Source organism: Cnephaeus nilssonii, assembly GCF_951640355.1.
Source record: "Cnephaeus nilssonii genome assembly, chromosome: 9".
In the NCBI taxonomy this organism is placed as follows: domain Eukaryota; kingdom Metazoa; phylum Chordata; class Mammalia; order Chiroptera; family Vespertilionidae; genus Cnephaeus; species Cnephaeus nilssonii.
In genome coordinates this window covers 1,077,835-1,098,028 of record NC_137080.1, presented here as the reverse complement: position 1 = coordinate 1,098,028, position 20,194 = coordinate 1,077,835, and the positions used below count along the sequence as shown (strand labels likewise).

The window sequence follows — 20,194 nt, the reverse complement described above, 5'->3', positions numbered from 1 at the left end:
TATGACCTGGTGGCCCAGGCCTCCGACAGGGAGGAGGGACCTGTGTGCCTGACCTTCGGGTTAGTGTGCAGGGCAGCGCCGTGCCCGCCGGGAGCCGCCTGGCACCTGTGAGCACACGCAGGTCCCCTGGGAGGGGGAGACGTGCAGCCCTCAGAGCCGCGCCCAGGGCCCTCAGACCTGCGCCCGCGCCTGGGCCAGGCCGCCGAGGGGACGCTGCGGGGAACGTGTGGTCACCTCTGGCCTCGGGGACAGAGAACTGTCCACCCCGAGGCAGGAGGGGCGACGCCCCAGCTTGAGAGCGGGAGCCGAGAGGAGCCTGCGCCGAGGAGGCAGCCCGCGGAGGGAAGCGCGAGTCCTCGGTCCCGGCCACCTGCCCCGACGCCAAGGTGTCGCCTCGGCGAAGACGCGAAGAGATGACCACAGGAGGAGAGAACGGCTTTATTCAGGGATGCGGAATCCATCCACCCGTGGAGTGAAAAGCAAAACGGAACAGGCTGAGCCACGGCGCGCGGGGGCCACGGCAGCCACGAAGCCACGCGGTTCCGCTGCCTCTGGACAGCAGCCTGTGGGTCCTCTCACCACTCGGACGCCCCAGGCCCAGACGCGCCTCAGGCCGGGCTAGGGGGGCGGCGGGTAGAAGACGGGGCCGTCCTTGCACACCTCCAGGTCCCGGGCGAGGCCGGCGCCCCACGCCCCGCCCGCCGGCTCCCCGGGCTCCGCGCAGCTCCGCAGCTGCAGGTCCTTGGTGAAGCACAGCTCGATCTGCCCCAGCAGCTGCACCTCCTCGCCCTGCGCACGAGACGGAGACGCTGCAGCCCTCGGACCGGGGTCACTCACAGTCCTCCGTGGGGACCGGAGCCTGGTGGCCCCGGGCAGGGCCTCGAGCCTGACCCAGAGGCGGCTCCCAGCCCTGACCGGCTCCGGGCACCCCGTCCTCCAACGCTGCCCGTGCAGGCCAGGCCCTGCTCCGCGGACAAAGCCCAGCCCGTGTGTGAACTGGACCGGTGGAACGCAGTAAACATTTCCAGCTCCAATGCCAGCCCACAGGTGTCCCACCGCGGCCCTCCCGGGACAGGTGCATCCTGGGTAGGAAGGGACCAACACCCTGCCCCAGGGCCTGGAGCCAAAGAACAGGTGATTTCAACACACATACACACACACACACACACACGGCACACACACACACGGCACACACACACACACACACTCACACACTCACACACACACACACACGGCACATACACACACGGCACACACACACACATGGCACACACTCACACACACACGGCACACACACACACACGGCACATACACACACGGCACACACTCACACACACGGCACACACACACACACGGCACACACACACACACGGCACACACTCACACACACACGGCACATACACACACACACGGCACACACACATGCCTGCACCACACACACACATGGCACATACACACATGCCTGCACCACACACATGCACATGCACACACACATACACACACGCCGCACCCACAGCATGTGCCATGTGCACTCCACACAGCAATGTCTGTACCACACACGTGCGCACACACACACAAGCAGCACACGGAAACTCCACGTGAGCACACAGCTGCCAGCAGTGTGGACCCCGGCTGCTCGGCACAGAGCGCAGCCGCACAGCCCTGACCTGCTCCGGCGGGAGACACTGGATCTTGGGCGCGACTCCGTACAGGCCGGCGAGGGCGTCTTTGATGTCTGACACCTGACGTGAAGTAACGTGCGTCAGAAGGGAACTCCCCCAGAGAAGCCAGCGCCGTCTACGCAGCCCTGACACTGGGTCCCTCCCTCGCACACCAGCTGGACCCGGGTCCTGGCTGATCGCTGGCCGACAGGACAGGAGGCGCTGGGTGCCCCCCACCAAGGACAGGATGTGGCCTCCAGCCGCCAGACCTCCAGCTCCCTCTTGTCCTCGTGCCCTGCTCCCCGTCGGCACCAGGGCCTGGGGCGGGGCAGACGCAGGAAACGCCTGGTGGGAAAGCACCCGACCTGTGGCCGGGACGCGTGGCCGGGACGCGTGGCCGGGCCCTCCCTGAGTCCCACGTCAGGCTGGTCCTGGCCCCTCACGTGCCGGCCGCCCGGAGAAGGGGCGCCACAATCGCGCGTCACTGCCGCTTCAGCGCACGGACACCAGCCCCCATCCGCTCCAGCGGAGTCCGGTGAACCCCGCGGCCTGCACCCCCTCTCGGCCTCCGAGGAGGATGCTCAGGGCAGCGAGACGCCGTCCCAGGCCCCATCCTTCCCCCTCCCCTCCGTGGGGAGGACACAGACCCACGGGCCCGGCCGTCCGCCCAGCGCAGGTGCCACAGAGCGGGACCGTGGGGCAGGGGTGTCCCACTCTGTCCGGCCACGGGGCCCCAACCCTAAACTACTGTCGGGGCCTAACCCTCCTCACCCACACCTGTGACATCCGTAAGCTGAGTCTAAGGAGGGGACCTGCTGGCCCGGCCGCGTGGCTCAGTGGGTGAGCATCAACCTGTGAGCCAGGAGGTCAGGGTTCGATTCCCGTCGGGGCACGTGCCTGGGCCGGATCCGCAGTGCGGGGCCTGCAGGAGGCAGCGCTCCACGATTCTCTCTCATCAGTGATGTTTCCCTCCCCCCTCTCCCTCGCTCTCTGCACCAGTAGGATCCTCTTTATAAAAATCCGCTCAGGAGCCGCCGCGAGGCAGCTAGGGAGGCCGGCGGGCATGTGCGGGGCGCCGGTGAGGGGGCGCCGCTGGCAGACGCTGGCAGGGACTCACCTGGTAGTAATTGCCCCCGGACGGGAGGACCCCCAGCTTCTGGAGCATGCTGAAAGCAGAGTGAGGAACAAGGCTGTTTAACCAGGCCCCTTCTCCTCTCTCCTCTTTTCAGCATCACTTTCCCAGACCCAGTCCAATGTCCTAAAGGCCACGCTTCCCCGGGACTCCGGCAGCCAGCCTGTGAGGACAGCCAGCGCGTGGCCGAGGTGGCCGGACCCCCCTGCCGCGCCCAGCACCCCCCGGCCAGCGCCCCCCGCCCCCGCCCCCAGCACCCCCCTGACGCCCAGCACACACACCCCCCGGCCAGCGCCCCCCGCCCCCGCCCCCAGCACCCCCCTGACGCCCAGCACCCCCCCCCCCGACCAGCGCCCCCCACCCCCGCACCCAGCGCCCCCACCCCCGCACCCCGTGTGTCCGCGCCCGGAGAGGCGGCCCATGTCCGTGTCCGCACCACGTGGCCGCTCACCAGGGGCCCCGGCCCCTCAGGGGCAGCTCCACCCAGGGCTCCGGGCGCAGCGGGGACGGACGTCACACCGAGTCAGGGGCGAGGAAGCTGCGGCCACGGCTACCTGTTGAGCGCCAGCCCCCGGTACAGGTCCAGGGCCTTCCCGAAGTACTTCCTCTCGGAGCTGAGGGCTTCCAGCTGCGCCACGCAGGTCCCGTGCTTCTCCCACTCGTGCTTCCTGGAAGGGGGCCGCCTCCGCTGGGACCTCAGGAAGCCAGGCCGCCGCCAGAGGTCCCCGGTCTCTCCCGGCACCGGGCGCCCAGCCGAGGCCTGGCGGTGCCTTCACGGTGAGAGCACAGGGCTCCCCACGGGCCGCCCAGGCGCTGACCACCCCCCCCCCCTCCGCCCAGCCTAGGTGCCACCCGGGACCTCGCGGCCTCGGGGCCCGCCTCTCCTCCCATGAGCACGGTGGCGGGGGCACTGAAGGAAGATGTTGCCCCCTCGCCTCCCGGCACCCCACCGCCCGACACTGCCCGCAGCCGGGCTCCAGAGTGCGGTCACCTCCGAGTGCCTGGCGGGCAAGGCCAGTCACGGAGAGACGCCGAGGCCTGGCCTGCTCCGCTCTTAGTTCGGGCGTCCATGTCCACAGAACCCAACAGCCCAGCCCGATGGCGGCCACTGCACAGCGACTTGTATTCGAGGAAACAGTTACTGACCGTTCTCCAACGTTCCCACACGCTCCATTCTCACAGCTCCCCAAGGCTGGTTACAAGTGGAGAAACTGAGGCTCGGAGGGGCTGGCTGGGCACCACGCCACAGGGCACCGGCCAGGAAGCCCAAGCCCACACTCGAGCGCCACCCCGACTTCCCGGTCACGCCCTGCAGTTGCGCAGCCACCTGACCCCCCGCTAATCGCAGACCACGGCCCCCACCTCCACGGTGCCGGCAGCTGCCGGTGCCGGCGTGAGCCATTGGCAGCGTGGAAACAGACGGGCACCAGGCCCTCCGCTGTGCCAGTGACTCATCAACCACCAGGTCGCAACAGGCAACATCCCCACGAGCTCCATAAAGCACACCCCGCACCTCAGAAGTACGCCTGCATGTGCACCAATTCACCCCGAAACCCACCCAGGCCAGGGCTAGCCTGCAAACACGAGGAGACAGACACGGGCGGGTCACTGAGTCCCGTCCAGAACAGTCTCCAGAGTAAGTCACTCGGGAACTTCCTATGCCCGGGGGCCGTGGTCGGCAAACTGCGGCTCGCGAACCACAGGCGGCTCTTTGGCCCCTTGAGTGTGGCTCTTCCACGAAATACCACGGCCTGGGCGAGTCTATGTTGAAGAAGTGGCGTTAGAAGAAGTTTAAGTTTAAAAAATGTGGCTCTCAAAAGAGATTTCAATTGTTGTACTGTTGATATTTGGCTCTGTGGACTGACGAGTTTGCCGACCACGGCCCTGGGGGTGGAAAACGGAGGCTCCTCCCCCAGCCGGAGCTGCACCTGAGCGGCAGGGGCGCTGGTCTGTGTAAACGGGACCGATCACCCGGGACCCGCTCCGCGGGGCGCTGCGGGCCGAGCGGGCAGTTCCCAGCTCGGGGCAGACGCAGCGGCACCTGGTGTGGGGAGCAGGCTTCCCGCCGCAGACGCGCGGCCTCAGCTGTCTTCAGGGACCGAGATGGATGTGAGCGGAACCGCTCCCTCGCGTGCTGCTCACTTCCCCGCGGTAACTGACCAGTTTGTGTTAAAGGAGGAAAGTCCAATCCAAGTGACTGCTGGGCCGCCTCAGGGACCGACGCCGAGGCCCACACCCCCCCACCCCCCGCGAGCCGCAACGCCCCACGCCTGGCCTTTCCCGACAAGACCCCGGGGCCCCTCAGGGGGGCCACACAGGACAGTTTTCCGACGAAGCCTGTCCCCGCTGACGGCAGCGCCGGGGCCGAGGCCGGGGACATCCCTACAATCTCCCGCCGTAAAGGCGACCGGGCCACCGTGAGCCACAGGCGGTGATTCGGGGGACAGCGGCCACATACGCGGCCTCCCCTTCTGTGCTGGGAGCTCTGGAGAGCACAGGCACGTGTTAGTGCGTGATCGCGACTTCTGTCGTTTAGAGCACGAAGGCGTTACGTGTGTGGCTGAGCTCTCCCACCTGAAGGGGGAACCCCTGTGCCGTGGTCGAGCACACGTGAAGCATACATGGCCCACGCGGTTTGGATTAAACCTTCCAGGCCCCAGCCCCCCGGAGACGTTCTTTGTTGTACTTTTAAGCCACGTGGCAAACATGTGACTATCGCTGAACATGGTAACAATGGAGCACACACTGTGTCACTCAGTTGTCACCCGGGAACATGGTAACACCCGGGAGTATTACACTTTGTTACTCAGTTATCACCCGGGAACATGGTAACACCCGGGAGTATTACACTTTGTTACTCAGTTATCACCCGGGAACATGGTAACACCCGGGAGTATTACACTTTGTTACTCAGTTATCACCCGGGAACATGGTAACACCCGGGAGTATTACACTGTGTCACTCAGTTGTCACCCGGGAACATGGTAACACCCGGGAGTATTACACTTTGTTACTTAGTTATCACCCGGGAACATGGTAACACCCGGGAGTATTACACTTTGTTACTTAGTTATCACCCGGGAACATGGTAACACCCGGGAGTATTACACTTTGTTACTTAGTTATCACCCGGGAACATGGTAACACCCGGGAGTATTACACTTTGTTACTCAGTTATCACCCGGGAACATGGTAACACCCGGGAGTATTACACTTTGTTACTTAGTTATCACCCGGGAACATGGTAACACCCGGGAGTATTACACTGTGTCACTCAGTTGTCACCCGGGAACATGGTAACACCCGGGAGTATTACACTGTGTCACTCAGTTGTCACCCGGGAACATGGTAACACCCGGGAGTATTACACTGTGTCACTCAGTTGTCACCCGGGAACATGGTAACACCCGGGAGTATTACACTGTGTCACTCAGTTGTCACCCGGGAACATGGTAACACCCGGGAGTATTACACTGTGTCACTCAGTTATCACCCGGGAACATGGTAACACCCGGGAGTATTACACTGTGTCACTCAGTTGTCACCCGGGAACATGGTAACACCGGGAGTATTACACTGTGTCACTCAGTTGTCACCCGGGAACATGGTAACACCCGGGAGTATTACACTTTGTTACTTAGTTATCACCCGGGAACATGGTAACACCCGGGAGTATTACACTGTGTCACTCAGTTGTCACCCGGGAACATGGTAACACCGGGAGTATTACACTGTGTCACTCAGTTATCACCCGGGAACATGGTAACACCCGGGAGTATTACACTGTGTCACTTAGTTATCACCCGGGAACATGGTAACACCCGGGAGTATTACACTGTGTCACTCAGTTGTCACCCGGGAACATGGTAACACCGGGAGTATTACACTTTGTTACTCAGTTGTCACCCGGGAACATGGTAACACCGGGAGTATTACACTTTGTTACTCAGTTGTCACCCGGGAACATGGTAACACCGGGAGTATTACACTGTGTCACTCAGTTGTCACCCGGGAACATGGTAACACCCGGGAGTATTACACTGTGTCACTCAGTTGTCACCCGGGAACATGGTAACACCCGGGAGTATTACACTGTGTCACTCAGTTGTCACCCGGGAACATGGTAACACCCGGGAGTATTACACTTTGTCACTCAGTTGTCACCCGGGAACATGGTAACACCCGGGAGTATTACACTGTGTCACTCAGTTGTCACCCGGGAACATGGTAACACCGGGAGTATTACACTGTGTCACTCAGTTATCACCCGGGAACATGGTAACACCCGGGAGTATTACACTGTGTCACTCAGTTATCACCCGGGAACATGGTAACACCCGGGAGTATTACACTGTGTCACTCAGTTGTCGCCCGGGAACATGGTAACACCCGGGAGTATTACACTGTGTCACTCAGTTGTCGCCCGGGAACATGGTAACACCGGGAGTATTACACTGTGTCACTCAGTTATCACCCGGGAACATGGTAACACCGGGAGTATTACACTGTGTCACTCAGTTGTCGCCCGGGAACATGGTAACACCCGGGAGTATTACACTGTGTCACTCAGTTGTCGCCCGGGAACATGGTAACACCGGGAGTATTACACTGTGTCACTCAGTTGTCACCCGGGAACATGGTAACACCCGGGAGTATTACACTGTGTCACTCAGTTATCACCCGGGAACATGGTAACACCCGGGAGTATTACACTGTGTCACTCAGTTGTCACCCGGGAACATGGTAACACCCGGGAGTATTACACTGTGTCACTCAGTTGTCGCCCGGGAACATGGTAACACCCGGGAGTATTACACTGTGTCACTCAGTTGTCGCCCGGGAACATGGTAACACCGGGAGTATTACACTTTGTTACTTAGTTATCACCCGGGAACATGGTAACACCCGGGAGTATTACACTGTGTCACTCAGTTGTCGCCCGGGAACATGGTAACACCCGGGAGTATTACACTGTGTCACTCAGTTGTCACCCGGGAACATGGTAACACCGGGAGTATTACACTGTGTCACTCAGTTGTCACCCGGGAACATGGTAACACCCGGGAGTATTACACTGTGTCACTCAGTTGTCGCCCGGGAACATGGTAACACCCGGGAGTATTACACTGTGTCACTCAGTTGTCGCCCGGGAACATGGTAACACCGGGAGTATTACACTGTGTCACTCAGTTGTCACCCGGGAACATGGTAACACCCGGGAGTATTACACTGTGTCACTCAGTTGTCACCCGGGAACATGGTAACACCGGGAGTATTACACTGTGTCACTCAGTTGTCACCCGGGAACATGGTAACACCCGGGAGTATTACACTGTGTCACTCAGTTGTCGCCCGGGAACATGGTAACACCGGGAGTATTACACTGTGTCACTCAGTTATCACCCGGGAACATGGTAACACCCGGGAGTATTACACTGTGTCACTCAGTTGTCGCCCGGGAACATGGTAACACCCGGGAGTATTACACTGTGTCACTCAGTTGTCACCCGGGAACATGGTAACACCCGGGAGTATTACACTGTGTCACTCAGTTGTCGCCCGGGAACATGGTAACACCGGGAGTATTACACTGTGTCACTCAGTTATCACCCGGGAACATGGTAACACCCGGGAGTATTACACTTTGTTACTCAGTTGTCAACCGGGAACATGGTAACACCCGGGAGTATTACACTGTGTCACTCAGTTGTCACCCGGGAACATGGTAACACCCGGGAGTATTACACTGTGTCACTCAGTTGTCGCCCGGGAACATGGTAACACCCGGGAGTATTACACTGTGTCACTCAGTTGTCACCCGGGAACATGGTAACACCGGGAGTATTACACTGTGTCACTCAGTTATCACCCGGGAACATGGTAACACCCGGGAGTATTACACTTTGTTACTCAGTTGTCACCCGGGAACATGGTAACACCGGGAGTATTACACTGTGTCACTCAGTTATCACCCGGGAACATGGTAACACCGGGAGTATTACACTGTGTCACTCAGTTGTCACCCGGGAACATGGTAACACCGGGAGTATTACACTTTGTTACTCAGTTGTCACCCGGGAACATGGTAACACCGGGAGTATTACACTGTGTCACTCAGTTATCACCCGGGAACATGGTAACACCGGGAGTATTACACTGTGTCACTCAGTTATCACCCGGGAACATGGTAACACCCGGGAGTATTACACTTTGTTACTCTGTTGTCACCCGGGAACATGGTAACACCGGGAGTATTACACTGTGTCACTCAGTTATCACCCGGGAACATGGTAACACCCGGGAGTATTACACTGTGTCACTCAGTTGTCAACCGGGAACATGGTAACACCCGGGAGTATTACACTGTGTCACTCAGTTGTCACCCGGGAACATGGTAACACCCGGGAGTATTACACTGTGTCACTCAGTTGTCACCCGGGAACATGGTAACACCGGGAGTATTACACTGTGTCACTCAGTTATCACCCGGGAACATGGTAACACCCGGGAGTATTACACTTTGTTACTCAGTTGTCACCCGGGAACATGGTAACACCGGGAGTATTACACTGTGTCACTCAGTTATCACCCGGGAACATGGTAACACCGGGAGTATTACACTGTGTCACTCAGTTGTCACCCGGGAACATGGTAACACCGGGAGTATTACACTGTGTCACTCAGTTGTCACCCGGGAACATGGTAACACCGGGAGTATTACACTGTGTCACTCAGTTATCACCCGGGAACATGGTAACACCCGGGAGTATTACACTTTGTTACTCAGTTGTCACCCGGGAACATGGTAACACCGGGAGTATTACACTGTGTCACTCAGTTATCACCCGGGAACATGGTAACACCGGGAGTATTACACTGTGTCACTCAGTTGTCACCCGGGAACATGGTAACACCCGGGAGTATTACACTGTGTCACTCAGTTGTCGCCCGGGAACATGGTAACACCGGGAGTATTACACTGTGTCACTCAGTTGTCACCCGGGAACATGGTAACACCCGGGAGTATTACACTGTGTCACTCAGTTACCCGGCCCTCCCGGAAGTGCCGTGTGAATCTTTTTTCACCGTTTTCCCGGTTCCGGTTCCTTCCGCCCATTGTCCATGCGGAACCAGCGTCTGGAGCGCAGGCTGCACAGACGCCAATGACAAGCCTCTCCTGGCCCCAGTTTCCCGAGCGTATCTCCTTCGTGTTGAAGGGAGATTTCAGCCCACAGCCCCAGGATCCGAGGGTCCTGCACCCCCCTCCCGCCACGCCCCCGAGTGAAATCTCCCCCAGAACAGCAGTGACCAGGCCCACAGACATCACTCTCACCCCAGTTCCTGTTCGAAAGCTTTTCTTTACACCTTAACTCTTTTCCTGAAACCTAGGAATCTTTCAGGTTCCACCAACCTTGTTGGACAAATTCTGATCAGTTGTGACCTGAACTATAAATGGACACACGGGAGTGAGGAGGAGGAAATGAAGGGTTATCCTCAGTTACTAAAAATATAAATAAAAAGCACGTTCGTGGTATCTTCTTCCAAGGTGATGCTTTTAGGAGCTACTCTGACGAAACAGCGTGTTTCTCGTCGGCTCAGCTCGTGCCGAAGCCAAGTGTTTTGCTGGCACGGCCCGGGGACAGAGCCTCAGCGACCCCCCTCTCCTCCCCCAGGCGCCCCGCCTCTGACCCGGGTCTTCTTTTCCCTCACATATTGCAAGGCAGCAGCTCTTCCCTGAGAACTAGTGTCTCCTGTCTGATCGGAGCGACGGCTCCCAAGATACGCAAGTTATTTAAACCTCAACAGAGGACGTTTTTAAGACAAAGCAATGAATGAAACACCCGATGAAAAGCAAGTGTCTAAAGGAAATCCACTCGCCCTCATCTGCCACCCGCTGGCGAGAGGGAGGCGCCCCGAGAGGCCTAAGGGAGGCTGTCCACACCTCCGGCTGGACCACGGCTCCGTGGCCTGAGCCCACAGTCCCCGGAACACGCACGCGCCCCCCGCCTCTCACACGGGTCTCGGGCTGGTGGTGGCGCAGAACTCACTCACCATAAGTAGCTGCTGTTGGGAGAGGGGTGGAACACGTCGGGCCAGTACATCTTCATGTCCGGCATGAGGTCCTGCGTGCGGTAAAGGAGAACTCGGGTCCAGGCACACGGAGGAGGCGCTCTGGCCTCCCGTCGCTAGGGGGAGGGCTGCTAATTTCTGGGCTCATTTGGCCTCGGGGTTTGGGCCGAGGAGGCGAGGGTGTCCCATTGGATTTGGGGGATCGCTGTACATACGCATGGCGCTAAGGTGCCAGCGTCCGGCCTGGAGAACGCATTCAGGGCAACCCCCGGCCGTGGGACAGAACCCAACGTGAATACCTTAATCTCGTCCAACTTAAAGGGCCACGACCGATTACACATGTCCGCTTTGTCAGCCCTTGAAATAAAAGAATAAGAAAGGAGAGGTCAGTCTTGGTGGGATGGGTTCTGAAGGACACGAGGAAACCCTTCAGCTCAGCGCGCAGAGGACATGGGGGGGCGGCTGCCTGGGAGCCGCGGGCCGTGCCTGTCCGCACAGGCTCGGGTTCAGGGCAGCCTCACAGCCCCGCTTCCAGGAAAGAGCTGGTGGGGAAGGCCAGCCTCATGCAAACAGCGGGGGAGCCTAAGGCACCCGCAGGGGGCACGAGCCAGGTCCCGGGAGGGGTTTCCAGTGGGTCCCAGGGACCTGTCCCCTGCCAGCCCGCTCCACAGCCACCGGGAGGTCTGCCCCTTTAAGAGGAGGTGAGGCTTAGGAGGTGAGTCAGTGCGCTGAAGGCTCAGAGCCTGGCACGCGGTCTGACCCGCTGGGATGACCTTTCACCGCACTGAGCCCACGCCCTCCTCCTCGGCGGTAATCCTGTCCCCACGCGTCACCTCTGCGTCCACTGGCAGCTCAGGCCACGGGGTCACCAACCTGCTCCCCAGACCCGGCCGTGTTTCCAGCCGCCACAGCTGTCCCGGCCCTGCACCTGCACCTCCGCCACGGGGCGGAGCATCACCCTGCGCTGACCTCCCCGCTCACAGGCAAGGACCCCAGAGAGCCAGGGTCCCCGACAAGCCTGGGGAAGGTGGACCATGGGCCGGGTCGCCAGGCCCCGCTTTAAGCTGCTTTCTGCTGACCCCTGTCCTGAGGGACAGGTGCACAGTGAAAACGGGGGGGGGGGGGGGGGGCTCCTCTCGGCCGGGCAGCGGGACAATGTGTACGATTTACAGCACACACCGTGCACACACAGCGAGAGAATGAGCTGCACAGAATGCAGGCAGAGCCAGGCAAATCGACCTGGGCGGCTGTGAGGTGTCGCTAATATAGATTATGCGTATAATTTATATTTAGATGTGTACTTACTGCCCCCAAATGAGAAAATCAAAATCCTGTAACCCTAACATATACTCAGAACCCTTAAGTGCATATTTAGCCTAGACGATTCCTACTCTATCAGAACAGCACTCAGCAGCAGAACGGGGTCATGTTAGAAACTGGAACAGTGCTTTCCGGTGAGGGGCTGATCTACGGCATGAACCCCAGGGTCTCTCAGAATGAACGCCCAACAACATCTCAAGGGCAACTCTCAGGACCAGACGCCCCGCGTCTCGGGGCGGCCGCGGGCCTGCGTGGGTTCCCGCAGCGAGTACTCGCCACAGCCCGTGGATCGTCCAGTAGTCCGGGGGCTCTCTGCAGCCATCTTCAGCTCTCTAGGAAAGAGACAGAGAACAACGGGCTCGTTGCTTTTACTGAAATAGACTTAGCAACCTTCCTCTCTTTCGACACGAATCAGTGACAGGGCTAACACAAAACAAACTCCACGTTAACTTGGCGGTAAGTTCATCCCAACAATGCATTCATGGGGCTGGACGTCATATCTGCAGTGAGTGGACCAGTCCTCAGTCTAAATGGCAGAATTAAAACATCATTTTTTATCTCTTTTTAAGGGCTCGCAAATTAAGTCAATCCGATGGAGACACGCTATTTGCCTATGAGTAATTTTCCTACCATATAACCATAAACAAATGGTTGAGAACAGAAGGCGGCTGATACCCCATTGGCCTCACGTTTGTTCAGGCACCAAGTCCGAATACATCAGTGAGCCAGGGACTCTCTGGAGCCATAAGAAATGCCAAGGTGAGAACAGGAGTACATGACGAGAGAGAGAACCACAGAGCCTCAGATCTCAGTAGACCTCCAAACAGTTTAGCTAAAACGAAGATTTTATAAAATAAACAGCCATCAAGAAATATATTTTCACTATCAAATGAAACACACAAGTAAGAAGCAGATGTTGGAGTTGACCAGGTGAGACCAGGTGGGGACCAGGTGAGGACCAGGTGGGGACCAGGTGAGGACCAGGTGGGGACCAGGTGGGGACCAGGTGAGGACCAGGTGGGGACCAGGTGGGGACCAGGTGGGGACCAGGTGAGGACCAGGTGGGGACCAGGTGGGGACCAGGTGGGATTAGGTGAGGACCAGGTGAGGACCAGGTGGGAATCAGGTGGGGACCAGGTGGGGTTAGGTGAGGATCAGGTGGGGACCAGGTGAGGACAAGGTGGGATCAGGTGGAAATCAGGTGAGGACCAGGTGGGGACCAGGTGGGATTAGGTGAGGACCAGGTGAGGACCAGGTGGCATCAGGTGAGGAGCAGGTGGGATTGGGTGGGGACCAGGTGGGGACCAGGTGGGATCAGGTGAGGAGCAGGTGGGATTGGGTGGGGACCAGGTGGGGACCAGGTGAGGACCAGGTGAGGATCAGGTGAGGACCAGGTGAGGACCAGGTGAGGATCAGGTGAGGACCAGGTGGGATCCGGTGAGGACCAAGTGGGGTTAGGTGAGGACCAGGTGGGACCAGGTGAGGACCAGGTGGGGACCAGGTGAGGACCAGGTGGGGACCAGGTGGGGACCAGGTGAGGACCAGGTGGGGACCAGGTGGGGATCAGGTGAGGAGCAGGTGGGGACCAGGTGGGATTAGGTGAGGATCAGGTGAGGACCAGGTGGGATCCGGTGAGGACCAAGTGGGGTTAGGTGAGGACCAGGTGGGACCAGGTGAGGACCAGGTGAGGACCAGGTGGGGACCAGGTGAGGAGCAGGTGGGACCAGGTGAGGAGCAGGTGGGGACCAGGTGAGGAGCAGGTGGGACCAGGTGAGGAGCAGGTGGGGACCAGGTGAGGAGCAGGTGGGATCAGGTGGGGACCAGGTGAGACCAGGTGAGGAGCAGGTGGGATCAGGTGGGGACCAGGTGAGGAGCAGGTGGGACCAGGTGAGGAGCAGGTGGGATCAGGTGGGGACCAGGTGAGGAGCAGGTGGGACCAGGTGAGGAGCAGGTGGGACCAGGTGAGGAGCAGGTGGGGACCAGGTGGGATCAGGTGAGGACCAGGTGGGGTTAGGTGAGGACCAGGTGAGGACCAGGTGGGATCAGGTGAGGACCAGGTGAGGAGCAGGTGGGGACCAGGTGGGATCAGGTGAGGCAGCGTTTGTGGGACACATCACCCACCAGAGGGCCTGGCCCCCTCCCGGAGGGAAAGCCTCCAGCGCTACCCAAGCAGCTCAGCAGACACAGCTCCTTCCGGCCACAGATCCTGCTGCCCAGGAGCCAGAACCAGAGGGCCAACCCAACTGGACACAGGTGACAGGGACTGCGCGCGCACACGTGTGCACACACACATACACACACGCACACACGTGCGCGCGCGCACACACACCCAAGAGCGGAGACTGCTCTGAGGGAAGAGACAACAGCTGTGACGTGAGAACAGCACGCCCAGCAGCGCCCTCTGTAGACACCTTTCGGGTCAGGAGTACAATCTGGTGAGACTAACAAGTGACATTTCATTGTCATTTGTCCACAGAAGACCAGCCTGTGAGGAAGCGGAGAGCGCCATGGTTACCAAATGCTGGCAGGAAACCAGAGCGGAAGCTCCGAATGTCACCTGAGCGGACCCAGCCACCCGCTGCCAGCGCCCTCCGGGAACTCAGGGCAAAGGCCTCTTCGACTTAGATTCTCGAGTGAACATTTCAGAAACGTGATCAGTAAAGTCAGGGAGAGCTCAGCCACAGGAGGAAACACCTGTCGGGGCAATGGACTCGGCTTTACAAACCGCCCAGGGGAGGGGGAGGGTGAGGGGGCAGGGCCTGCAGGGGCAGGCTGAGGCAGGCCCCCATCTCAGACAGCCCCCCACCTCAGACAGGACCCCGTCCAGAGAGAAAGAGCCCCCCTCCCCCCTCACTGAGGCAGGGCTCCTCCGTAGTGACACTTAGGGCACGGGCCCAGGACAAGCAGAGGCACAGACAGAAAGACCAACCACAGGTGACAAGAGCAGGCCAAGGAGACAGGCGCTGCTGAGTTCTGGGAGACAGTGATTTTAGAAATATTTGTACTGATGTCAGAGAGGGAGAGAGAAACATCAATGAGGAGAGAGAATCACTGACCAGCTGCCTCCTGCACATCCCTTTGGGAATCAGCCTCCAGAACCCAGAGGACCAATGTCGGCCGCCCTGAGCCCCCCAGCGGTGGCACTGTCACAGCCCCAGGCACCGGTCGCAGGGCCCTCCTGGAGGGAGTGGCTGCCAGGACAGGAAGGCACAGCCACACGGAGCAGCAGCCCCAGGCCCAGAGAGGAAACAAGCGAGACTTCCTAGGGGAATCCCTGGTCAGGGGGCCACGGAGGCAGACACTCACCTTGCACACGGTCGCAGGCCAGTGGTGGACCATAATCAGCTTCTTCCACTCCTGGCTGCCACTGCTGAGACAAGGAACCATGCTCCTAGAGCTTTCCAGTTACTAAAAAATTAGCCCATCCATCCATCTGTCCATCCATCCATCCATCCATCCACCCATTTGTCCATCCATCCATCCTTCCATTTGTCCATCAATCCATCCACCCATCCATCTATCCACCCATCTGTCAATCCATCCATTCATCCATCCATCCATCCGTCCGTCCATCCATCCATCCATCCATCCACCCACCCATCCGTCCATCCATCCATCTACCCGCCCATCCGCCCATCCGCCCATCCACCTATCCATCCATCCATCCATCCATCCATCCATCCATCCTTCCTTCCATTTGTCCATCAATCCAGCCACCCATCCATCTATCCACCTATCCATCCATCCATCCTTCCATTCGTCCATCCATCCATCCGTCCGTCCGTCCGTCCGTCCGTCCGTCCATCCATCCATCCACCCATTTGTCCATCCATCCATCCACCTATCCATCCATCCATCCATCCATCCACCCATTTGTCCATCCATCCATCCACCTATCCATCCATCCATCCATCTATCCACCCATCAATCCATTCATCCATCCATCCGTCCATCCATCCATCCATCCATCCATCCACCCATCCATCCATCCATCCATCCGTCCATCTATCTGTCCATCCATCCATCCATCCATCCATCCATCTGTCCATCCATCCATCCATCCGAGCACTCATTCATTCAATGAACAGTGAATACCTGCTACAGGCCAGGCATTTCTGTGGGACAGGGGTACTGCCCTGAGCGAGGGATGAGTCCCACCCTCCTGAGACGCACATGGCCGCCAGGGAGACGAGGGCAAGTGAGAAAAGCACGAGCGCAGTGTCATGTAGTGCAAGGCAGGGAAGCCACGGGCAGGGCGGGGCGGGGCGGGGCGCGGATGGGCAGGGCAGGGTGGGGTGGGGTTGAACTGGGGTGAGGAAGCCGGGAAGGCCTGGAGCCAGGGCACAGCACCAGGCACCCCTGTCCGAAGGGCGCTCACAGGTCGGAGACAGACCATCGCCCTCCTCCCACGGGAAACCCCCAGCACAAAAGGCGCTGAAGCCGCCGGGTGCCTCTGACCTCCCCCTCCCCCATTGGGAGAGGCCTCCCCGCTCCCCGCAGAGGGGGTGACGTCCAGAGGGCGCCCTTCAGACCCCTTCACGGTGGGGGGCGCGGAGGGGGCTGGCAGCAGGAAGCTCAACCTCTTTGTCAGGCTCAGCAGACAGACAGACAGACAGACAGACAGCCCAGGTGGAAGTACTCAGGCTCAGATGGAGATGGGGTTCAGGGGAAACAGAACTGGTCCCCACAGTCGCGCTCGTGGGTAAGGAGGACCGCTGGGTAACGGAACGAACTCGGACGATAGGAAACCTGGTTTTAAGTCTGAAATGCTGAGACAAGAGCTCGGCATGGAAGAAAAACCGGCGTCTGCCCGGCAGCGTGAGCAGCAGGGCCGGGAGAGGGCCCGAGCCTTTCCCGGATGCGGGTGGAAACCTTGTCTCACAGGTGGAAACTGAGGCTGCGGGGGCCATGGCTCGGCGGCCAGACCGTCAGCCAGCGTTCCCAGTAAAACAGGAAGCCTCAGAGCGCGGGGCGATCCCCACCTGCAGTCCAGGCGGGGACGCAGGGAGAGTCCCCGCCCCTGAGAGAGGGGGCCAGTCACCGCGCCCTCAGCCAGGTGGGACCGTGGGAACAGCCCCGACCTGTGCGCCCTGAGGGTCTGCGTCCGCCCCCACGCCGCGGGCAGGGCGGTGTCCCGGTGAAGCAGGTGTGTGACTTGGGGCGGGGGGTACCTACTCCGGCTCCGTCTTTAGCTGCATTGGCATTGGCCGATGCCCTTGGCCAGGCAGGGATTCACAGAGTCCTCCCAGCAACTGCCTCCCCTCGCCCGCACCCACTGTCGGGGCAGGTGTGTGTCTACGTTACAGGGGAGCAGACGGCAGCACACAGAGCCCCGGGGACCCTCAGCCCCACCCACGGCCCCTCCGCCACCCCCTTAACCTGGTGGCAAACACTAAGGACCCGAGCCCTTCAGAAAGCACGCCTTCTGGGAAAACTGAGCTATGATGTTACCCCTCACCGCGTATCAAAACGCAGCAACATGCAATTAAAACTCTGGCTAACAAGTTGAACCCCCCTCTCCAAGGCCTACCGCACAGGAACCACCTCCCTCTATCAGTGCGATCAGCACCCAACAGAAGAGGAGGAAAGCTCAAATCTGCGGCTCGCCGCTGGTTTCCTGTGCAGTCAGCCCGGAACCCACCCTGACCCCCCGCCGGGACGGAGCACGCGGGGAGGGAGGGACCCCTTCACCCAGTGCGCCCGAGTCCACACCAAGGCTGCGCCGACCGCCTGGGGGGGGTTCAGAGCAGGGACACCCCGCGTCCACCCGGCACGGCCCGCTCCGAGGCTGGGACCCCCGCGCGCCCAGGAGAGCACCCACCTCCTCGGGAGCCCGTGCGCGCAGCTCAGGCAGCAGGCCAGGCCGAGGGCGCACAGGAGGGCGCACAGGAGGGCGCGGCCAGGCGCTGCCGGCTTCATCGCGGAGCCCGTGGAGCCGCCTGGCGGGGGCCGAAGGCTCGGCTTCCGAAGCCCGCGGGGCAGGCGGTCCAGCCGGCCCTGCGCGTCCCTGAAACTGGACACATTTCCTTAAGCGTCTCGGCGCCGGGCGCCGGCGAGCAGCTCCGTCAGCCCCGCCCGCGAGGGGCTCCCGCCGGCCAGATCCCCGTCCCCCGCCCCGAGCCCGCCGTCCGCCCGCCGCCCAGACCACCCGGAGCGCCTCGGGGCCGCCGCCCACCGGAGCCCGCCAGCCGCACCCGCGATCCGGCCCGCGCCGCGCCGCTACCCGGCTGTCCCGGCCGCCGCTGCCGCCAGGCCTGGTCGTTTCCGCCCCGGGGCCCGCCCAGCGCCGGACCCGCCCACAGCGGGCCCGCCCCTGCCGCCTCCGGGGGCTGGCAGCCACGCCCCACGGCGCCCCCACGCTGCGACCCGACCCGACCAGCCCCGGCCCCGAGGACACGCCCCCAGCCCCGAGGACTCGTCCCCAGCCCGGAGGACACGCCCCCAGCCCCGAGGACTCGTCCCCAGCCCCGAGGACACGCCCCCAGCCCCGAGGACTCGTCCCCAGCCCCGAGGACACGCCCCCAGCCCCGAGGACTCGTCCCCAGCCCCGAGGACACGCCCCCAGCCCCGAGGACTCGTCCCCAGCCCCGAGGACACGCCCCCAGCCCCGAGGACTCGTCCCCAGCCCCGAGGACACGCCCCCAGCCCCGAGGACTCGTCCCCAGCCCCGAGGACACGCCCCCAGCCCCGAGGACTCGTCCCCAGCCCCGAGGACACGCCCCCAGCCCCGAGGATACGCCCCCAGCCCGGAGGACACGCCCCCAGCCCGGAGGACACGCCCCCAGCCCGGAGGACACGCCCCCAGCCCGGAGGACACGCCCCCAGCCCGGAGGACACGCCCCCAGCCCCGGGGGCCCTCTGCGCTGGTCTCCTGGGAGAGGCTCCCTTCCAGCCTGGCCGCCCCGCTTGCTCGCAGGAACCTCATTAAAAGGTTGTGGCACTTTCTTTTTCCCCAAAATGACATCGCTGTGGGGAGGGAGGGGGGGTGGGGGGTGGAGAGACCCAGGGAAGCAGGGTGGCCCACTGAACTCTGCCTGTCTTGAGGTTCAAGGCCCTGTGCTGTGTGCTGGCTCCCAGCGCCCCGCCAGAGCTGATGCCACCCCCACTCCCCCGCCTCACCCCACCCCTGAGCACTTGGGGGTGATGTCTTTTTGCAGTAGGGTGTGGAATAAGTAGAAACATACTTATTCCACGTGGATTCTTGTGGTCCCGCCCGGCATCAGCGGAGTGGAAAATATTCTCCTCCTACAAGTGGGGGCACTGGAGTCACAGGGCAAACGTGGGGGGCGGGTGGGGAATGACGGCAAATAACTGGGAAGAGTAATGGCCTAGCATAAGTGAGGAGGCGGGGGGGGGGGGGGTGCAGAGTCACAGGAACCAGGGGAAGCACCGACGTGTGGGCGAGCAGCATCTGCCCGGGAATTCGTCAGATGCAAACTAAACAGCAGCCAGCCACCCCGTGTCAGAGTGGGACACCTGTCCTTCCTGGAGACCGGCATTCCTGCTCCAGGAAACAGCCCAGGCCCCGGGGTCATGACCCCTGAGAGCCCAGGCAGGGTGCTTGCTAACTGGGTTCGAGGCCACAGTCACTGGGGTCTCCAAACGCACAGTGGGCTCTGGGTCAGGCTGCCCCTCGGAGAGCCCAGGGTGCCCGGCGGGGAGGGCGGGGCTGGCTCTCCGGGTGGGTCCTCTGGGTGTGGATTCAGATTCTCCGGCTCCTACCTGGGTAACCTGGGTAACCTGGGACGCGAACTGGCTTCTCTGGGCCCGGTTTCCTCATCTGTAGAGTAGGGACGCGATGCGCTCCAATGGCTTTATAGTTGGGACTAGAGAGTGAGACTAAACCAAGCCCAGCGGCTCTTCCGAGGTGGGAAATAAAGGAATTTCTTTCCGTCACTTTCTGGTGACAAATTTTAGGCCTCAAGACCAAGGAATCATCTCCAAACTTTTACCCAAAAGTCTATGACTTATACCACTTCTGACCCCATCATAAAAAGCTTCAAAAAAGAGA

General features: G+C 60.7%; 1 protein-coding gene across 3 annotated transcripts; it reads right to left on the bottom strand.

Annotated features, from left to right (window-relative positions):
- Positions 1–418: 418 nt before the first annotated feature.
- On the bottom strand, positions 419–18,482 carry RNASET2 (ribonuclease T2). 3 transcript variants are annotated; one of them, XM_079781244.1, is made up of 10 exons: positions 18,378–18,482; positions 18,005–18,196; positions 15,490–15,553; positions 12,460–12,515; positions 11,163–11,220; positions 10,846–10,916; positions 3,348–3,461; positions 2,779–2,827; positions 1,668–1,742; positions 419–789 (listed from the first exon to the last, which is right to left on the bottom strand). In XM_079781244.1, exons 2-10 carry the CDS (start codon positions 18,100–18,102, stop codon positions 619–621), a joined length of 756 nt encoding a protein of 251 aa, XP_079637370.1. In that variant the 5' UTR covers positions 18,103–18,196; positions 18,378–18,482; the 3' UTR covers positions 419–618. The 3 variants fall into 3 exon arrangements, with proteins under 3 accessions (XP_079637370.1, XP_079637369.1, XP_079637371.1); XM_079781243.1 differs by having other exon boundaries at positions 18,359–18,474; XM_079781245.1 differs by having other exon boundaries at positions 15,490–15,550; positions 18,359–18,474.
- Between the last annotated feature and the right edge of the window lie 1,712 nt (positions 18,483–20,194).

Coding starts and splice junctions, on each gene's coding strand:
- RNASET2 (XM_079781244.1), bottom strand. CDS start 18,102: ATGAAGCCGGCAGCGCCTGGCCGCGCCCTCCTGTGCGCCCTCCTGTGC. Junction 11,221..12,459: donor TGGACGATCCACGGGCTGTG/GCGAGTACTCGC, acceptor TTTTATTTCAAG/GGCTGACAAAGCGGACATGT. Junction 2,828..3,347: donor CGGGGGCTGGCGCTCAACAG/GTAGCCGTGGCC, acceptor CTCTGCTTTCAG/CATGCTCCAGAAGCTGGGGG.